The sequence below is a fragment of the Ranitomeya variabilis genome, chromosome 2, assembly GCF_051348905.1.
Source record: "Ranitomeya variabilis isolate aRanVar5 chromosome 2, aRanVar5.hap1, whole genome shotgun sequence".
NCBI lineage: Eukaryota > Metazoa > Chordata > Amphibia > Anura > Dendrobatidae > Ranitomeya > Ranitomeya variabilis.
In genome coordinates this window covers 615,140,750-615,158,539 of record NC_135233.1, presented here as the reverse complement: position 1 = coordinate 615,158,539, position 17,790 = coordinate 615,140,750, and the positions used below count along the sequence as shown (strand labels likewise).

Genomic DNA, 17,790 nt, shown 5'->3' with positions numbered 1-17,790 from the left:
CCTCTTCCACAATGCTCAGCTCGCATCAGACACAAGCACAGACCCAGGTAGACTCTACCAGTCTGAACACGGTTTTCCTGGCTATAGAGAACAACGTTCACGTTCCACGTGCGGTGAAATAGAAAAAAAAAAATTATATATATATATATTTACAGTTTTCTAAAAAAAAAAAAAAATTATATACATGTCGCCTGTGTCACAATGTTCAGAGACCCGTAGCTACTACATTTTTCGGGCTCTAGGGCTGGGTGATGGCTTGGTTTTGTGCCCTGAGCTGAAGTTTTTATTGATACCATTTGGGGTTAGATACGATGTTTTTATCACCACTTATCGCTGCAATTCTGACTGTTTGGATTTGTTTTTTTTGTTTTGTTTTTTTTAAATTACACCATTTACCAATTGGATTAATTTCATTTATAGTTTTATAGATCGGTCACTTATGAACTCAGCAATACCAAATGTGTGTGGGGTTTTTTCAATTATTTTTAATGGAGAAATGTTATTTTTTTTTAATCACTTTTTACTGGATTTAATAGTCCCTTTAGGGGACCTGACGCTGCAATTGTCCAATCACATGTACTAGATACTTGTATGCAGCAGAAATCAGTCTCCTATGAGTGCCAGTACGGACAGAGTAAAGAAGTGACATCATGACAAGCACACGGGTGTTCAGCAGACCCCCGGCCATCATAGCAACCAGTCGGTACGCCACAATCATGTCATGGGAGCGCAGAATGGCGTGCCCCTTGCTGTCGTGGATTTTGTGATGTTGCATGTTCTCTTTAAGACAGTGAACAAACCTCCATCATCGGCTGCAGGTGGAGCGCTCGGGTCTGTTCACATAGGACATCCAGCTCGGCCAAGCAGGACTCCGAGAGCTAAGAGGTGAGCAGGAAATGATGGACCAGTCTGAACACAGACCGGTCCCGGAAAACCCGTCTGCCATCAGTCTGAGGCCGGTTTCACACGTCAGTGGCTCCGGTACGTGAGGTGTCAGTGGCTCCGGTACGTGAGGTGTCAGTTTTCTCACGTACCGGAGACACTGACACACGTAGACAAATTAAAATCTATGTGTGTCTGCACGTCATTGATTTTTTGCGGACCGTGTGTCCGTGTGCAAAACACGGAGACATGTCAGTGTTCGTGGGAGCGCACGGATCCATTAAAGTCAATGGGTCCGTGTAAAACACGTACTGCACACGGATGCTGTCCGTGTGCAGTGCAGGAGACAGCGCTACAGTAAGCGCTGTCCCCCCAGCGTGGTGCTGAAGCCGCCATTCATTTCTTCTCTCCAGCAGCGTTCGCTGGAGAGAATGAATGAAAAATCTTTTTTTTTTTTTCGTGTTTTAAATAAAGATCCTTGTCACCAACCCCCTCCCACCCCCTGTGCGCCCGCCCCCTGGAAATAAAATACTCACCCAGCTCCCTCGATGCTTCCTCTCAGCGCCGCAGTTTCTTCCTGTATGAGCGGTCACGTGGTGCCGCTTATTACAGTGATGAATATGCGGCTCAACCTCCCATAGGGGTGGAGCTGCATATTCATCACTGTAATGAGCGGTACCACGTGACCGCTCATACAGGAAGAAGCTGCGGCGCTGAGAGGAAGTATCGAGGGAGCCGGGTGAGTATTTTATTTCCAGCAGGCGGGCGCACAGGTGGTGGTGACAAGGATCTTTATTTAAAACACAAAAAAACTATGATTTTTCATTCATTCTCTCCAGCGAACGCTGCTGGGAAGAAGGAATGAATTCCGTCTTCAGCACCAGATGCAGGGGACAGCTCTTATCTCTAGCGCTGTCTCCTGCACGGTCCGTGTGGTACCCAGTCGGCACACGGGCGGCACACGGCTGCCGCACGTGTGCCACGTCAGCACACGGACGCATAACTCCTGTACCGATTTTTCCGGTACCGGAATTATCTGGACGCGTGGGACAGGCCTGAGGGAAACAGGAGACATCTCGCCACAGAATGGAGTTGCCAGAGCGAGCAAGAGCCACGGCAGGAAGGGAGAAGGCCCAGCCGCCAACATTCAGGTGGAGAAGGTCCGAGGGGCTCAGCGTCGAGACAGCCTCTCAGAAACAAATACATTCTTTGAGGGCCTGTGTCACCTAAGGGCCCTCATACACCGGGGCCAGGGTATAGGACATATGTACAGCCCTCACACACACAGAAAACACTAGAATTACGTCACCACCAGCCGCCTCAGACACCGCACACACATGACGTCACCACCAGCCGTCTCAGACACCGCACACACATGACGTCACCACCAGCCGCCTCAGACACATGACGTCACCACCAGCCGCCTCAGACACCGCACACACATGACGTCACCACCAGCCGCCTCAGACACTACACACATGACGTCACCACCAGCCGCCTCAGACACTACACACATGACGTCACCACCAGCCGCCTCAGACACTACACACATGACGTCACCACCAGCCGCCTCAGTCCGCACACACGACGTCACCAGCCGCCTCATTACCGCTCTGCACTTGCTCCCCGCCAGCTTTGGCGCTCAGTCACAAACTGTCCTAACAGCTGTAATAATCACCTCAGAATTAATCCTCCCGCCACAGTCCAGGCCCGCCTCTCCTCCCACTCCCTCCATGATAACTATGCGTAACCCACCAATAGCTATTTATCATAGCTTACCCCGCCCACAGCTTCCAGCCGCCGCTGCTATTGGTCAGTCCCGTCTCCGCTGCGTTGTTAGGCGCCATCCCGCTCTCCCTCGGAACCTTTCCCGCGACCCTTGTTTGCCACCGTTGCTAGGGGGAGTGTTGACGAGGCTGCACCAATTGAATGTAATGGCGGTGAGGAGGGTTCATCTGAGGGAGAGCTGGGTGTGCGGGAGAGCCGGGCAGCAGGCGGGGACGGCAGGTAACGGGGCGGCTACTAATGGCGTCCTCCTGGGGAACAGTCGCAGAATGTCACGGCAGGGTTTCCATGGCAGCCTGGACATCCCCTTTAAGGCCGCACTTTCCTTTTTTTTTCCTTGTAGGTTTTTATTTCTCAGTCGTTTGCGTCCGATCGGTATTTTTTGTGCGGTTCTTGTGGTATATATATATATATATATATATATATATATATATATATATATATATATATATATATATATATATATATATTTTATATATAATATATATATTTTATAACAATCGTGCAAGTTTTGTTCTAAAACGCTGCAAAACATAAAAAAAAAAACGGAAATAAAAAATCGCGTTTCAATTTGACGTGAAATTCATCCACCCACGTCCAACGTTTTGAAGAATGGCAACGAAAACGACAAGACAATGAAAGAAACTTCACATAAAAAAGAAAAATAATAATAAAATGCAAACACTGAGTGGTCTGGGGGGTGCGATTACCAGAGGTGTCGCTTGCTGTCAGTGAACGGAAACCATCTGGTTAATAACTGGAACTGATGCCAGGCCTAATGGCCACCAGAAGGGCTCCCTGAGCATCGCCCCTACCTGCTGCCTGCGGGGGAAAACTGCAAAAACACAATGGAAATCCCCCCCCCCCGACCTTTTCCTTCCTCCAGAGGTGTCTTCTCATCGTACGGATGTGTGCAGAATATCACATCCCGCTCCTGTCTTGTACACAAATGCAGCACCAGATATAGACCTGTCTTGTACACGGAAACAGCACCAGATATAGACCTGTCTCGTACACGGATACAGCACCGGATATAGACCTGTTTCCTACATGGATACAGCACCAGATATAGACCTGTTTACTACATGGATACAGCACCAGATATAGACCTGTCATGTACACTGATACAGCACGTATATAGACCTGTTTACTACATGGATACAGCACCAGATATAGACCTGTCATGTACACTGATACAGCACCAGATATAGACCTGTCATGTACACTGATACAGCACGTATATAGACCTGTTTACTACATGGATACAGCACCAGATATAGACCTGTCATGTACACTGATACAGCACGTATATAGACCTGTTTACTACATGGATACAGCACCAGATATAGACCTGTCATGTACACTGATACAGCACCAGATATAGACCTGTCATGTACACTCATACAGCACGTATATAGACCTGTTTACTACATGGATACAGCACCAGATATAGACCTGTCATGTACACTGATACAGCACGTATATAGACCTGTTTACTACATGGATACAGCACCAGATATAGACCTGTATATATAAGTATGTATATATATTTATTTATATGAACTCTTAGTAATTCTTTTCTCTTTCTTCCAAGGCACGATAAAGTCTCTGACCCTTGAGGGGACGTACAGAGAGAAGATTCTAACATTGGGAGACGCGTTTCAAAATTTTCAAAGTCTTCGATCGCTGGATCTGTCCAGAAATCTGATCGTCAGCTTACAGGTAAGATCCAATGTCTGCAGATAAGCAATGACCAAGAGGAATGGCAGCCGCTTGTCTCTCTGCCTACAGCTCCGCTGTCTCTTCCTGCAGGGCATTGAATATCTCCACGCGCTTCGCTCCCTGAACCTGTACTATAATGACATCGAATCGCTGAAGGAGATCGAGCGCCTCCGATCGCTGTCACATCTGAAGACCCTGGATCTGCGCCTCAACCCCGTCACCAGACAGGACGCCAGTTACCGCCTCACCATCATCTGTACTTTAGGCTCCTTGGAAACACTAGGTGAGCCATCACCAAACAATTCTACAGTCATCTGCTTGGAGTCAGTGAATGGAAACATTATTGGACAATCCTCTGTGAGATGCACCCATCATCAGCACGATGCTCCAGCCTAGATAGATCATTTTTGTTACCGTGAGGACGACAGTGTAACAAACCCCCGCTGTGAGGAGAGTAACAAGGAATGCCTCCATTCACTGACAGGAAGCAGGAATTAAGATTATAGCAACGAATTGGTAGACATGGGGCCGATTCATCATGTTGTATTTTTTAGTCACTTTTCCTTTTTTTTTCTCTTCATATTTGTTGTAGTTTTTTTTTTTTTGCACCAAAATCTTCAAAATAGGGCAGGGCAGGTTTTGTGCAAAATTTAAAAACGCTAAAAAAATGTCGCCTGTTCCAGAAAATTTGCACAAAAAGTTTGGGCCAAGTAATACGAACTTTTACAATTAGGGAATTGGCCGCAAAACTCTGCAGAACAAAAAATGATTAAAAAAAAGGGTCACTTAAAAAAAGGGGGTGAAAAAATACCAAAATGCAATAATGAATGCGGCCCAGAGTTGATGGGAAAGTTGCACAACTTTTCTTTTTGGACTAGATTGTGCAGAGACTGGAGAAATTACTGGATCAGGATAGTTTTACATCCTGGTCCATGCTGGGAGTTGTAGTTCCTGTATTGTATATTTGTGCACTGATGCTGTAATAACGGTCTGCTTTCATGATGATGCAGCAGTGAAGCAGTTAATAATGAATAATTGAGCAGGGGGGTGTGAGGGAGCTCCGTTCCCTGCCCAGGTTTGTGTTGTGTCCTCTGCAGGGAGTTGCTATGGCTCCAACCAGGAAACTCTACAGATCTGACCCAACCGTCAGCCGGGGCCGTCACAAGTCCGGTCACAGCCTCAGCTCGTCCACAGCTATAGGCGGGAGGGGGTACGGCAAAAAAGTCGTATCGAAAACTTCACCAAAGCTATGTCCTTGTTTCCAGATGAGCGTCCAGTGAGGGACAGCGAAAGGAAAAACGCAAAATATAATTTCCAACTGAAGGACTATAAAACGCTGGATGAGCTGGAGCTGGGGAGGTAGGTGCTTAACGATGGGGAGGCAGCGCAGGGATGGGGGAGGCAGGTGGGCAGCGATGGGGGAGGCAGGTGCGCAGGGATGGAAGGCAGGTGCGCAGGGATGGGGAGGCAGGTGCAGAGAGATGGGGAGGCAGGTGCAGAGGGATGGGGAGGCAGGTGCAGAGGGATAGGGAGGCAGGTGCAGAGGGATGAGAAGGCAGGTGCGCAGGGATGGGGAGGCAGGTGCAGAAGGATGGGGAGGCAGGTGCAGAGGGATGGGGAGGCAGGTGCGCAGGGATGGGAAGGCAGGTGCAGAGGGATGGGGAGGCAGGTGCAGAGGGATGGGGAGGCAGGTGCAGAGGGATGGGGAGGCAGGTGCAGAGGGATGGGGAGGCAGGTGCAGAGGGATGGGGAGGCAGGTGCAGAGGGATGGGGAGGCAGGTGCGCAGCGATGCGGAGGTAGGTCTGCAATAATGGGAGCGATCAGTTATGTTCCTCATCTTGCCATAATCTCGTTTAACACAAAATGCATGAGAATTATTGTAGAAATACACCCTTACATTTTCTGTTTATTTCTTTTTGCTCTTGTATCACTTTATTCCCTCTGTGTAATTATTAACTGAGCAGTAGTCCGTATATACGGTGTATAAGCCATTGCTATATACAGTCAGTGCCAGTATATATGCGTCAGGCTTAGACATGAGGGATATAACCAGAGCAGATTCACCAGTTTTAACCAAACTCCATATTTCCGGAGCCCACACGCCCCTTACATGGATGCAGGAAACATGAAGTGCAGGCCTACAAATCATTTCCGTCTGGTCACATTGGAGCAGGATTTCCATAAATGTCATGCCGTACTACAGTGATTGTGGATAATACCGGCAGATGGACATAGACAGAACGGGCCCCTTTGGTAGAATAGTGTATGGGCACAACAATAATGCACATACTTCGGCTTTGGAGGTGGACGTGGCTCCTTTCCTCTTGGGACACGCTTATAATACACAATTTTTGTCTTTTAGCTGTGAAAAAAGTCCCACTTACCTGCAGAAGACATTGGCCAAAGCTCACCTGGATTTTCCCCTGAGCAGCACAGGTAACGGATAGCCAGGGAATCTCATCAAATGTGAAATTTCTCTGTATTATGAAGAATGTTTAGCAATGTAAATGGCGCCGCTGACCCATTGGAGACATTTCTGGTATTATGTCACGCTGCAGCTATGCAGGTAACTGCAACTTCCACCAGATGGCAACAGAGTGGAAGGAAAGTAACAAGTCTGCAAGGGCAGACCTGCAGCGAAGCTACCACCAGGTGGCAGCAGAATAGTCAAACAAGCCGAGTCAAAACCTAGACTGTCACGCACTACAAAGGGAAAAAACAATAACAGAGTCAGTGGAGAGCTAAAGGGTCAATATCAGACAAGAGGCAGAAGTACCAGGGACCAGAGGCAAAGTCAAGTCAGAGTCAAAGCCGAGTCAAACACAGAAATCAAAAAGCAATCAGGAAACCCCAAGACAAGACGGGCAGGGAAGGAGGAATAGACAAGGGCAAGGTCAGAAAGCGCAGCAGAACAAATCAGGGTACTACCGGAGTCAGATACTCACGCCGAAGGAAGAAAATATCTAGGGAAATATGATGTGCACACTGTAAAGTTCAGGAAGGGAGGTGCCGGCTGAACATCCAAAGTCAAATATACAAGCTACAAACAGCCGCACTCAAGTCTTTGCGTTTATGTAGAAAGTTTAGTTGCTTTATTCACGTGTACAGACACCACCAAATAATTTTCAAAGAAAAAAAGGGTGATTGCGGACAACAGGGTTAACGTTTCGACCAGGCACGGTCTTTCTCAAAACCTCACTTATGTCAGGAGAGTGAATAGGAAAAAAGGTATACAGGAGGAGAGTCCCAGAAGGCAGCTCCAGGTCGAGTTCAGGGGTAGAATGTCCGTCTCATTGGTGTCTCAGCTTTCTACATAAACGCAAAGACTTGAGTGCGGCTGAAGGAAGAAAATATAACGGACACCGCCTGCAAGATACAACGGAGCTAAAAGGCAAACCTGAACCCAGAATGACGCAGAGCAAAAGTTAACCCTTGACATGATCAGTCCGGGAAAAGGGCAAACCGGACTCAAAACCCAGATTGGATCATGACATAAGAGCTGTGTAGTGTTGGCATCAGGCAGTCTGTCCCTGCCATAGTAATTAATAAAACTGCGGCAGAGACCTCATGCCTGACACCGATGTCCAGGAGGTCGAGTGCTCTACCCGTTACAGGTGTTTGTTCTAGATAATCCTTTTTTACTCATTTAAAAGTAGTTTTTTTGGGGGGAAGGTAAAAACTGAACTCATTACTGGCGTCTGCTGTACATGTAATTCTATTAGCGTGCACCATAAGCCGTCAGATGCCTCTAACAGCAGTGATCAGAGCTCTGATTGCTGCTGTTAACACCTTACATGCTGCTCTCAATCTCCGACACCAGTATTTAAGGCGTACGGTCTGAGGGGCGCACCAATCACTTTCGGCTCTGCCAGGTGGGCGAAAACCTTCCCATGCTATGACAAACGCCACAAAGCTAAAATATATTGAAAATCCCAGAATTGCGTGTTGTTTTTTTTTTTTTTTTTTTTTTTTTTTAAACGGTGGCTGCACTTCTGCTAGAAATAAAAAATACCCGGTATTTACCAAATGGTATTAGAAAACACTGAATAATATCCCTTACAGGGTCATGCAGGTACAACCATATCAAGATACCAAAAAGAACACCTTCACACTGGACCGAAAATAATTAAAATATGTAAACTTTATTGAAACATACATAAAAAGACATACAAAATGGGGCAGTAACCACAAGTGCAGCAGCAAGAGTGGGACCCACACAGGAACAACCTCTGTTATAAAGATGTATACAGCAGTAACATGAGAGTAATATAAGAATAATATCTAGTTTAATACTACACAAGTACAAATACGGTGCACAAAAATAGTATATGTGGAGCATATAAGAAATCAAAATGAATACTTAGATGAATCATGATATGTAAATATATATACAAATGTCCACACCGCACCCATAAGAGAGAATAAAGTCAGTTGAACAACCTAACACAAACCATGTAAGTACTGCATAGATATAAAATATGAATATAGTTATCAGGAGGAAGAACCCGCGGACCCACCACACCCGACGCGCGTTTCGCACTGAAATGCTTCGTCCAGGGGTGGTTGGGTACTGGCCAGATAGGGGTTATATATCAGTCATTACCAATGACAGAAAAGAGGTATTCAGAAAGAAGTACCGGCACCTGTGATGGAACCCTGTAATAGGATAAAGCACCTCCAAGATGGTGGAAGCCGAGCGCCTTGCATGTATAAGGACACCAAAGCAGAGAGCTAAAACCGGAAGTGAATAGGCGCCTTACTAAGTTCACAGCGCAGGCGCATAATAAAGCAACGACCGTTGCCACAACAGCAGCGCAGGGAAGCCGGGGACCCAAACCGGAAGTGAAACCGTGCCTGTACTTAGTTCATAGCGCAAGCGCACAGTAAGGCAACAACCGTTGCTACAACAGTAGGCGCGACGAAGCCAGGACAATTATGTCCAGATAGAGAATAAATAAACCAACGGCTTACCGAGATCGAAGCGCAGGTGCATAAGTAATGGGCAACAGTATGAGCAAATAAATGTATAACATAGCGGCCAGTGCACAAACCGCGCATGCGCAGATACAAAATGTAAAGAAATGGTAGAAAAAGGAAAAAGAGACATCACTAACAAAAGGTGGATAATGGCCTGTCTCAATACACAGAACAGGCACAAAATAAGGCAACAATCGTTGCTACAAAAAGCCATCATAATAAGAAATAAACCAGTAGTGCAAAGTGCAAGCACATAGCTGACAGGCAACGATTGTTACAATGCAAATAGATGGCATAAACTACAAGCAGGTAAATAAAAGCCGAAATGGCCAAAAACCTGCCACACGCATGCGCTGGTGCAAAATGTAAGGAAATATAGTGTAACACAGACACTGAACACCATCAAGGAGACAGATAAAATAGGCTAGTTACCTGAAAAAAACATTATACAACAATACAAATATGTTAAGATGATGATAAAAATACACAAGTGAGATGAGAATATAAAAGTGCATAAAAAGTGCAAGAGGTGAACAACAATGAACAAGCATTGAGTTAATACCTACAATTGTGCATATATAAGTAAGAAGAATACTAATAAATACGAGAGTGACCACACGTGTAGTATATAAGTATAAATGCTAAAAGCGGACATATTTAAATATTGATAAGTGACATGTAATTAGTACAGACGGTAAGATGTGTGTATATCATGCTAACAGAAAACATAATACCAAGACTCAATAATACAAGACATAAATAAAATCTTGAAGAATAAAAACAGCTGCTGGATATCCGAAGTTTGCATGGCGTCAGGATACATGAGCCGACAAAAACAGGGGAACGACACTGAAAACCACAAATAAAATGACCCCTATCAAAACATAAATAGAACACAAATAAAATAAGTATAAAAAAATATTGATTAAAAAGAGCCAGGATAAAAAACAGCGGACAAAAAACAGCATTGAAACAAGAAAAATGGTGACTGAAACAAGTGGGTCCCCGGGTTCTTCCTCCTGGTAACTATATTCATATTTTATATCAATGCAGTACTTACATGGTTTGTGTTAGGTTGTTCAGCTGACTTTATTCTCTCTTATGGGTGCGGTGTGGACATTTGTATATATATTTACATATCATGATTCATCTAAGTATTCATTTTGATTTCTTATATGCTCCACATATACTATTTGTGTGCACCCTATTTGTACTTGTGTAGTATTACACTAGATATTATTCTTATATTACTCCCATGTTACTGCTGTATACATCTTTATAACAGAGGTTGTTCCTGTGTGGGTCCCACTCTTGCTGCTGCACTTGTGGTTACTGCCCCATTTTTTATGTCTTTTTATGTATGTTTCAATAAAGTTTACATATTTTAATTATTTTTGGTCCAGTGTGAAGGTGTTCTTTTTGGTATCTTCAAATGGTATTAGTTTAAATGTCAGCTCAGCACGCAGAAAAAAAAAAAAAAAAAAATCACACCCTCCCACAGCGCAATTGTCGGAGAAATAAAAAAGTTCTCAGAAAATGGCGAACAACCAAATTTATTTTTTTTCACAAATTTCTGAACATTATCTTTTCACCACTAAAATAAATAAAATCTACAAGTTTGATCCTGCTGTAATCGTAGCGACCTGAAGGATCATGCTGCCAGGAAATTTATTTTAGGGGTTAAAACATCTGGTCGGATCTATAACAGTATATACCGTATATTCACACTGACTTTTATGATGCGAATCTCATTCTAGACTTCGACAAGATACATGAACGGGAAAAGGAACGTCAGGATTACACGAAGGGAATCTCTCCAGCTAAATATCAGGTATATTCTCCTCCCTAACCGGGAAAACTCTGTCTGTGAAAATTCTCATCAAATCCTGACCATGTAGACAGACACCTACCATTAGTTTTGCCCGTTCCCCTTATGTGTTTCCCTCTCTCTGCGTTCACAGACTGAAGAGCAGCAGTCATCCGTGCGGCCGCAGAGCGACTTTGACGACGGTATTGGTATAATTACAGCTTCACTTCAATAACTCGTTACTAACAACACTAACCGGTGTAGACGTAAAATCATGGGCTCAGCCATCGCATTAATTACACGTGTAATACACCGCACTCGCCGGCATGTTCAGGCTTCACTGCTGTATTTCTGCCCCAGAGGGTTCGCGTCTAAGACATGAAATGACAATCCTTTGTGTAATTTGCAGAATACCGCCCTTTACCGTCACCGCCGCGCTCATCCCTCCGTTCTCCAGGTCCCTCGTCACGTGCCAAAGAAGGCCAACGAGTCACGTTTGCAGAGTCGACCATTTCAGAGCTATTTCCAAAAAAAGAGGATTTAGACCAACTATTAGAAAGCAGAGACGATTTCATCAGCAGCGGAAAACCCACTTTTGTCCCTTTAGAAAAAATGGAATCAGCATTTAGCTTCAAAAATACCTACCTGACGTCTACCCCGGTAAGGAGGGAGTCCAGCAGCAGTGACCGCACGAGGGTTAATGCCGATGTCCTCAATGATATTGGACAGAGCACAGAATACAGAGATCGACACAAGTCTACAGAGATGAGCAGAGACAGACTGCTGAGACTCAGCTCAGGTACGTGGGCAGCCACATCACATACCCTATATATTATACAGGTCGTGTATATACTACTATCGTGTACATACTACTAATATCATGTATATACTGGGTCCTGAGAGCAGCTGCCTCCCATATACACTGCTCAAAAAATAAAGGGAACAGTAAAATCCCACATCCTAGATATCCCTGAATGAAATATTCCAGTTGCAAATCTTCATTCTTTACATAGTGGCATGTGTTAAGAACAATAAAACATAAAAATGATCAATGTAAATCACCACTAATATCCCCAAAAAATCAAAGTGGAAAATCAAATTACAGGCTGATCCAACTTCAGTGAAAATGCCTCTAGACAAGGAAATGATGCTCAGTAGTGTGTGGCCTCCACGTGTCTGTATGATCTCTGGACAACGCCTGGGCATGCTCCTGAGGAGGCGGCAGATGTTCTCCTGAGGGATCTCCTCCCAGACCTGGATTAAAGCATTAGTAAACCCGTGGACAGTCTGTGGTGCCACGTTGTGTTACATCTATACTTATCACAGTCGGCGCCGCGGTCACCGCTTCTCCCTCCTCTTCGACCGGCGCTCCCGCGTCACTCCCGGCTCCTTCCTGGTCCGGGTCCCAGCGCGTCTCTGCGTGCTCGTCGGCGCGCCTCCCCTCTGCTGCCTGTCACGCGCTCGGTCTTCTCCCATCTTCTCCTTAGGGACCGGGCGTGCGCGCGCACACTCCTCCACTTCATTCCTGGCTGCGACCTGACCCGGCAGCATTGCTGGGCCAATAGGAAGCAGCCACTTAGTATTTCAGGCTGCCCTTACTTTGTGAAGGCGCCTGATTGTTAAGTTAAACTTAGAGTTCCTCTGTTTGGCTCTGCACCCAGGCCCATCTCTTCTCTTACTCCATCAAGTCCTGGTTGCCTGCCTTCCTGCCCTGTGTCCCTTATCTCCTCATCCTAGGAGCTCACTATCCTGCTGCTACCATTTCCGTGGTTCTTCCCTACGTCTCCCTGTGTTCCCTCTCTCGTAAATTCCCTATCTAATCCTCTGGAGCCGATCCCTGGTCCTGGCATCCGTAGTACTAGTTACCTTCGAGCTTGCTCCCTAACTATCCCTGTATAGGGGTAGGTCTATCTGGTTTGCTCGCTCGAGGGAGGTTCGGTATTACGGTCCAGTGGGTCCACTCTTGTCTCTTGTCCCCCCTAGCGTAACACGTTGCATCAGTTGGTGGAATGAGACATGATGTGTCAGATGTTTTTGATTGGATTCAGGTCTGGGGAACAGGCGGGCCAGTCCATAGTATCAATGTCTTCTTCATGCAGGAACTTCTGACACTCCAGCCGCATGACGCCTAGCATTGTCATCCATCAGAAGGAACCCAGGGCCAACAGCACCAGCATATGGTCTCACAATGAGTCTGAGGATCTCATACCGGTACTTAATGGCAGTCAGGCTACCTCTGGCGAGCACATAGAGGGCTGTGCGGTCCTCCAAAGAAATGCCACCCCACACCATTACTGACCCACTGCCAAACCGGTCATGCTGAAGGATGTTGCAGGCAGATCGCTCTCCACGGTGTCTCCAGACTCTGTCACATGTGCTCAGTGTGAATCTGCTCTCATCCATGAAGAGCACAGGGTTCCAATGTCTAATCTGTCAATCGCTCTGCACGGTGTTGAGCTGTAAGCACTACACCCACTTGTGGACGTTGGGCCCTCAGAGTCTGTTTCTGACAGACATGCACATGGATGTCTTAGTGGCCTGCTGGAGGTCATTTTGCAGGGCCCTGACTGCACAAAGGAGGAGGTAGAGGTCCTGCTGCTGGATTGTGGCCCTCCTATGTCCCCCTCCACATCTCCTTGTGTACTGGCCCGTCTCCTGGTATCTGCTCCATGCTCTGGCCATTGTGCTGACAGACACAGCTACCCTTCTTGCCACAGCTCGCATTGATGTGCCATCCTGGATGAGCTGCACTACCTGAGCATCTTCTGTGGGTTGTAGACACCACCTCATGCTACTGTACCTCTAGGGGTGAGAGCAATGACAAAATGCAAAATTGACCAAAACAGCCAAAAAGTATGAGAACAGAAAAATGGTCTGTGGTTTCCACAATCTAAGTTACCATAAGTGCTCCCTTTGAGTGGTGAGATGTATATTTATAGTTCTGAGAGCAGCCACCTCCTATATATATATATATATATAATATATATACACATATACACACACACACACACCTCTGAAGTGGTGACATATTCCATTATACTTTTCCTCCGATTGTTCCACTCCTGATTTTGACTTACACTGATGTAAAATACTGACCGCATAGTGCATGTGTGAACATGGCCTATAGCTTCCGTCTTGTGTAATATTGTGAATGTATTTTCCCTCCGTAGATCTCTATGTGACCACACATCTGACAGATCCCTCCACATCGTCAAATTCTCTCTCGGCCTTAAGAAAAGGTTTTACCGACATCTCCAAGATGTACACGCTGCCATCTAAACCCACCCTGGCAAACACTCCCCTGTCCACAGGAAAAAGCCTGAGCCACCCCGAATTCAAAGACTACAAGAACTGGTGGAGCCCAGATAGAGCGTCCAGCATGAAGGGTGACAGCCTGTCTGTGCCACAAAATGGCATGAAAAGAGCCAGCAGCCTCAACTCTCTGCTCTCCCCTCTGGTCAGCAGTGTAAGTGCACATGTACCCGCGGCCCCCCATAGTGCGCAGGCGCCGGACAAAGACCCCCACAATGAGCGAGAGGTCAGAATATGTCATTGGTTTCAGTTCCCACTATTTGCACCATCTCCATTTGCTTTCAGTGAACGCTTGTGTCTTCTAGTCGGCGCTGGTATAGATGAGAAGACATTAACGATCGGATCTTCAGATCTTACCTCTAATGTATTATTTTGTAGACTGATGATTTATTGAGTGGAAACGAGCTGAAAAACAGAGAGCCCCCCGGTAGTAGCGAGGGTCCCGCCATCAATGACATCCTGCAGCATCTCATGGACTTAGTAGACCGGTACTGGAACGGGTCAGGATCCCTTCTACAGAACCAGCGGTTCCTGGGTGAGTGGACGGGATCACAGCATTTACTATCAGGCCTGGAGAGAGATGGGAGATTTAATGCTTATTGTTTCCCGCCAGGACCTGCTCGGGATCTGCTCTCACGTCTGAGCTCTACCAGACACGTATCACAGGGGCATCCTACAGGCAGGCCCAGGCAAGAAGACGTCGGCGAGGCCACAGTAGGTTGTGACAGGAGCACCGGTGTATCTATGACCACTAGACAGACCCCACTAAAGCCATCAGCGGACACCATGTCTGCACACAGCCCACATTCATCAAGCCGTTTACAGATTTTTTAGTATAAACTAAGCTCCAAACAGTCACAAATTGCACTAAATAATTAGATATTTTACACTTTAACTACTAAAACTTTTTTTTAAAAAAAAGTCGGCCTGTTATCCCAGGAGCGGGCTACTAAACCTCATAGCACGTTTGCATCTGCTGATAGCAAGTATAAATTCCATTTTCTGACCAATTTACACAAATGATCACAAACCCCATTTTTTTTATGTATCTCCCCTGGTCGCGCTCATTTATTCCCCACTTTCTTGTATGCAATGAAAAAAATATCTATTTTTCCAAGCGTCTTCTGCCCCCGATTGATGATCTGGTATCGGCTCCTTCTTTCCTTAGGACTCGGTAAAACTGAAGCTGATTAAAGTGATGGAGGAAAATCACTTCTTACAGAGCAGAGTGTGTAAACTGGAGAACCAGGCAGCCCGGAAAGAAGGATCGGGCAGCTCCTCGCTGCCGCAAGGTGCTCTCCATCAGGACTGCTGTACGGACGCCGCGCCAATATCTCGCAGTGGCCTTTTCAGTAACTGAATCTGATCTTTTTGCTTCCAGATGATCTGCAGCAGAAGTACGAGCAGCTGAGCCTGCAGGTGGAATCATTGCAGCAGCAGCTGGAGAAAACCAATAAACTGCAGGAGACTGTGAACCTGCTTCACAACAGCCAGAGGTACGGGGATCGAGGCACTAAAGTCTGCTCCAGCTGCAGCTCCGTGCCACTGCTCTGTGTTGAATGATCAGATTATTAGCATGTTCCATTATCACCAGGTAACTTCGGCGTGCTCGATAAATATGGTCGAGTTTCAGCGGCTGCTTGTCTGGCAGCCGCAACACATGCAGGGACTCAGATTTTTCGAGCACTCGTCATTATCAATCCGGACGTCTGGTCTCAGGGTGTCCGTTCTGTGCCCCGCAGGTCATTAGTCTGCACCAATGAATATCTCCTACAACAACTGAATAAAATCTCCCCGAATGCCGTCTGCAAGCCTCGAGGACCGTCCCCAGACAGGACCAGCACGGAGCGATCCCGCTACAGCGAGGCTACGGAGCCTGGCGCTCCGCTATCTCGCAGTGCCGGACATTACAGGACGCTGGAGAGGCTCAGCCTGTGCCCATTATAAGGTCCCAGCCAGCGCAGCGCTCAGGGTAACGCATACATTCTTCGATCATGATCAGACATGACGCATCCTTAAAAGGGATTGTTCAGGATTAAATAAACAGCTGCTTTGTCACAGCTCCGCCACGGACCTCATCAAGGAGTCGACACACACCCATGATCTGAAAGAAAGCAGCCATGTTTTTCTAATCCTGGACTGCCCCCCTTTAAATCACAAAAAGCCGCCAGACTATGATTTTTCTGGTTTAAACCATCAACTTGGCAAATTAGTGGCTAACCCGTGCTATAAGGCGAGCATTAGAGCGACCCTAGCCCCCCTGGTCAGTACGAGCACCACTAGTCTCAGGAACACAAGGCAAGTGTCTGTAAATATCTGGAGAAGTAATTATGGCATTTGTATTTTGTTTTTTTATATTCCACTTTGTATATTTCTTAATCATTGATTTTATATGAAATGACGGATCTGGCGTTTATTGTACAGGGAATCGCTCACTCGAGGATATAACACGGGCGAGTTCTATCCGATAAAAGGGAGGTTTCAACGAGGCCGTGCAGAGCGGCAGATTGATCAAAAATAAAAAAGTCAACATGCTCATATTTTACTCTAAAATCAGATGGGAGCAAGAAGGAGAAAAAAGAAGGGGGCCGCATTCAAACGCACTGTATAGTCACAGATGACTGAGGACCGGCAGCTGCTTGGCCGCTGGTTCGTGTGTTCCTGTAGATATAATGAGACGTTACACAGAGGAGCTGGTGACAACGGTTTAACAACAGATGAAAAGATCCCAATGTATGGTCACATGATGTTATGCAAGAGGCATCAGCGGCCCGGCATCACCTGCAGCATTCACTAGTAATGGTGCCGAATGCAGACATCTGAGAAATACAGGCCGAGGACTGACCGTGATGTAGGGACCGGCTGGGGGTCTCCCATCACATCGTGGGCACATATGAGGCTGATGAGACCTGCGGCCGCTCCGTGCACACATCTGAATTAAGCCTTTTGTACCCATCATTCTACTGTATGGCATAATGAACACCAAACTGTCAGAACTATAGGGACTGGGACCGCAGAACGGTCTTGTGTTACATCTGTGAGCCAGACGGTTAAAAAGAATAACTAAACTTAGATTTTTAATCCGGAAATGTAAGTTATATGCCTTGTAATAGGATTATTAAGAAAAATTAAGTGCTGAAGTGAAGTGCACAGACCCAGAGTAGTGATGTAGGAGCGGGGGTACCGGACCTGTGATGGGGAAAGCAGATGGCAGTGTGTGGCGACATATGAGGCTGAAAAGTAATCTCTCCTATACAAGGTGCCAGAGGAGAGCGTGCACACGGAGGGGAGAGAAAGAGAGAGC

General features: G+C 46.3%; 2 protein-coding genes across 4 annotated transcripts in view; one reads left to right on the top strand and one right to left on the bottom strand.

The window, feature by feature from the left end:
* KCTD19 (potassium channel tetramerization domain containing 19) overlaps window positions 1-2,762 on the bottom strand; it is a 48,631-nt gene extending 45,869 nt beyond the window's left edge. For both annotated transcript variants that reach the window (XM_077288773.1, XM_077288774.1), the window contains exon 1: window positions 2,662-2,762. The gene's annotated coding sequence lies outside the window, so the exon portion shown is untranslated. The remainder of the gene's footprint in view (window positions 1-2,661) is intronic.
* A 4-nt stretch (window positions 2,763-2,766) lies between these two features.
* LRRC36 (leucine rich repeat containing 36) lies at window positions 2,767-16,891 on the top strand. 2 transcript variants are annotated; one of them, XM_077288771.1, is made up of 14 exons: window positions 2,767-2,889; window positions 4,262-4,389; window positions 4,480-4,672; window positions 5,655-5,748; window positions 6,753-6,826; window positions 11,125-11,198; window positions 11,329-11,377; window positions 11,584-11,973; window positions 14,345-14,640; window positions 14,865-15,021; window positions 15,100-15,200; window positions 15,655-15,778; window positions 15,868-15,982; window positions 16,229-16,891. In XM_077288771.1, exons 1-14 carry the CDS (start codon window positions 2,817-2,819, stop codon window positions 16,431-16,433), a joined length of 2,073 nt encoding a protein of 690 aa, XP_077144886.1. In that variant the 5' UTR covers window positions 2,767-2,816; the 3' UTR covers window positions 16,434-16,891. The 2 variants fall into 2 exon arrangements, with proteins under 2 accessions (XP_077144886.1, XP_077144885.1); XM_077288770.1 differs by having other exon boundaries at window positions 11,329-11,383.
* The last annotated feature ends 899 nt before the right edge of the window (window positions 16,892-17,790 follow it).

What these genes read in the sequence shown, in the direction of transcription:
- LRRC36 (XM_077288770.1), top strand. Translation starts at nt 2,817, where the DNA reads ATGGCGGTGAGGAGGGTTCATCTGAGGGAGAGCTGGGTGTGCGGGAGA. An exon ending in GATGAGCTGGAGCTGGGGAG is followed by an intron (nt 5,749 to 6,752) that starts GTAGGTGCTTAA and finishes TTTGTCTTTTAG; the next exon opens with CTGTGAAAAAAGTCCCACTT. An exon ending in CAGCTCCTCGCTGCCGCAAG is followed by an intron (nt 15,779 to 15,867) that starts GTGCTCTCCATC and finishes TTTTGCTTCCAG; the next exon opens with ATGATCTGCAGCAGAAGTAC.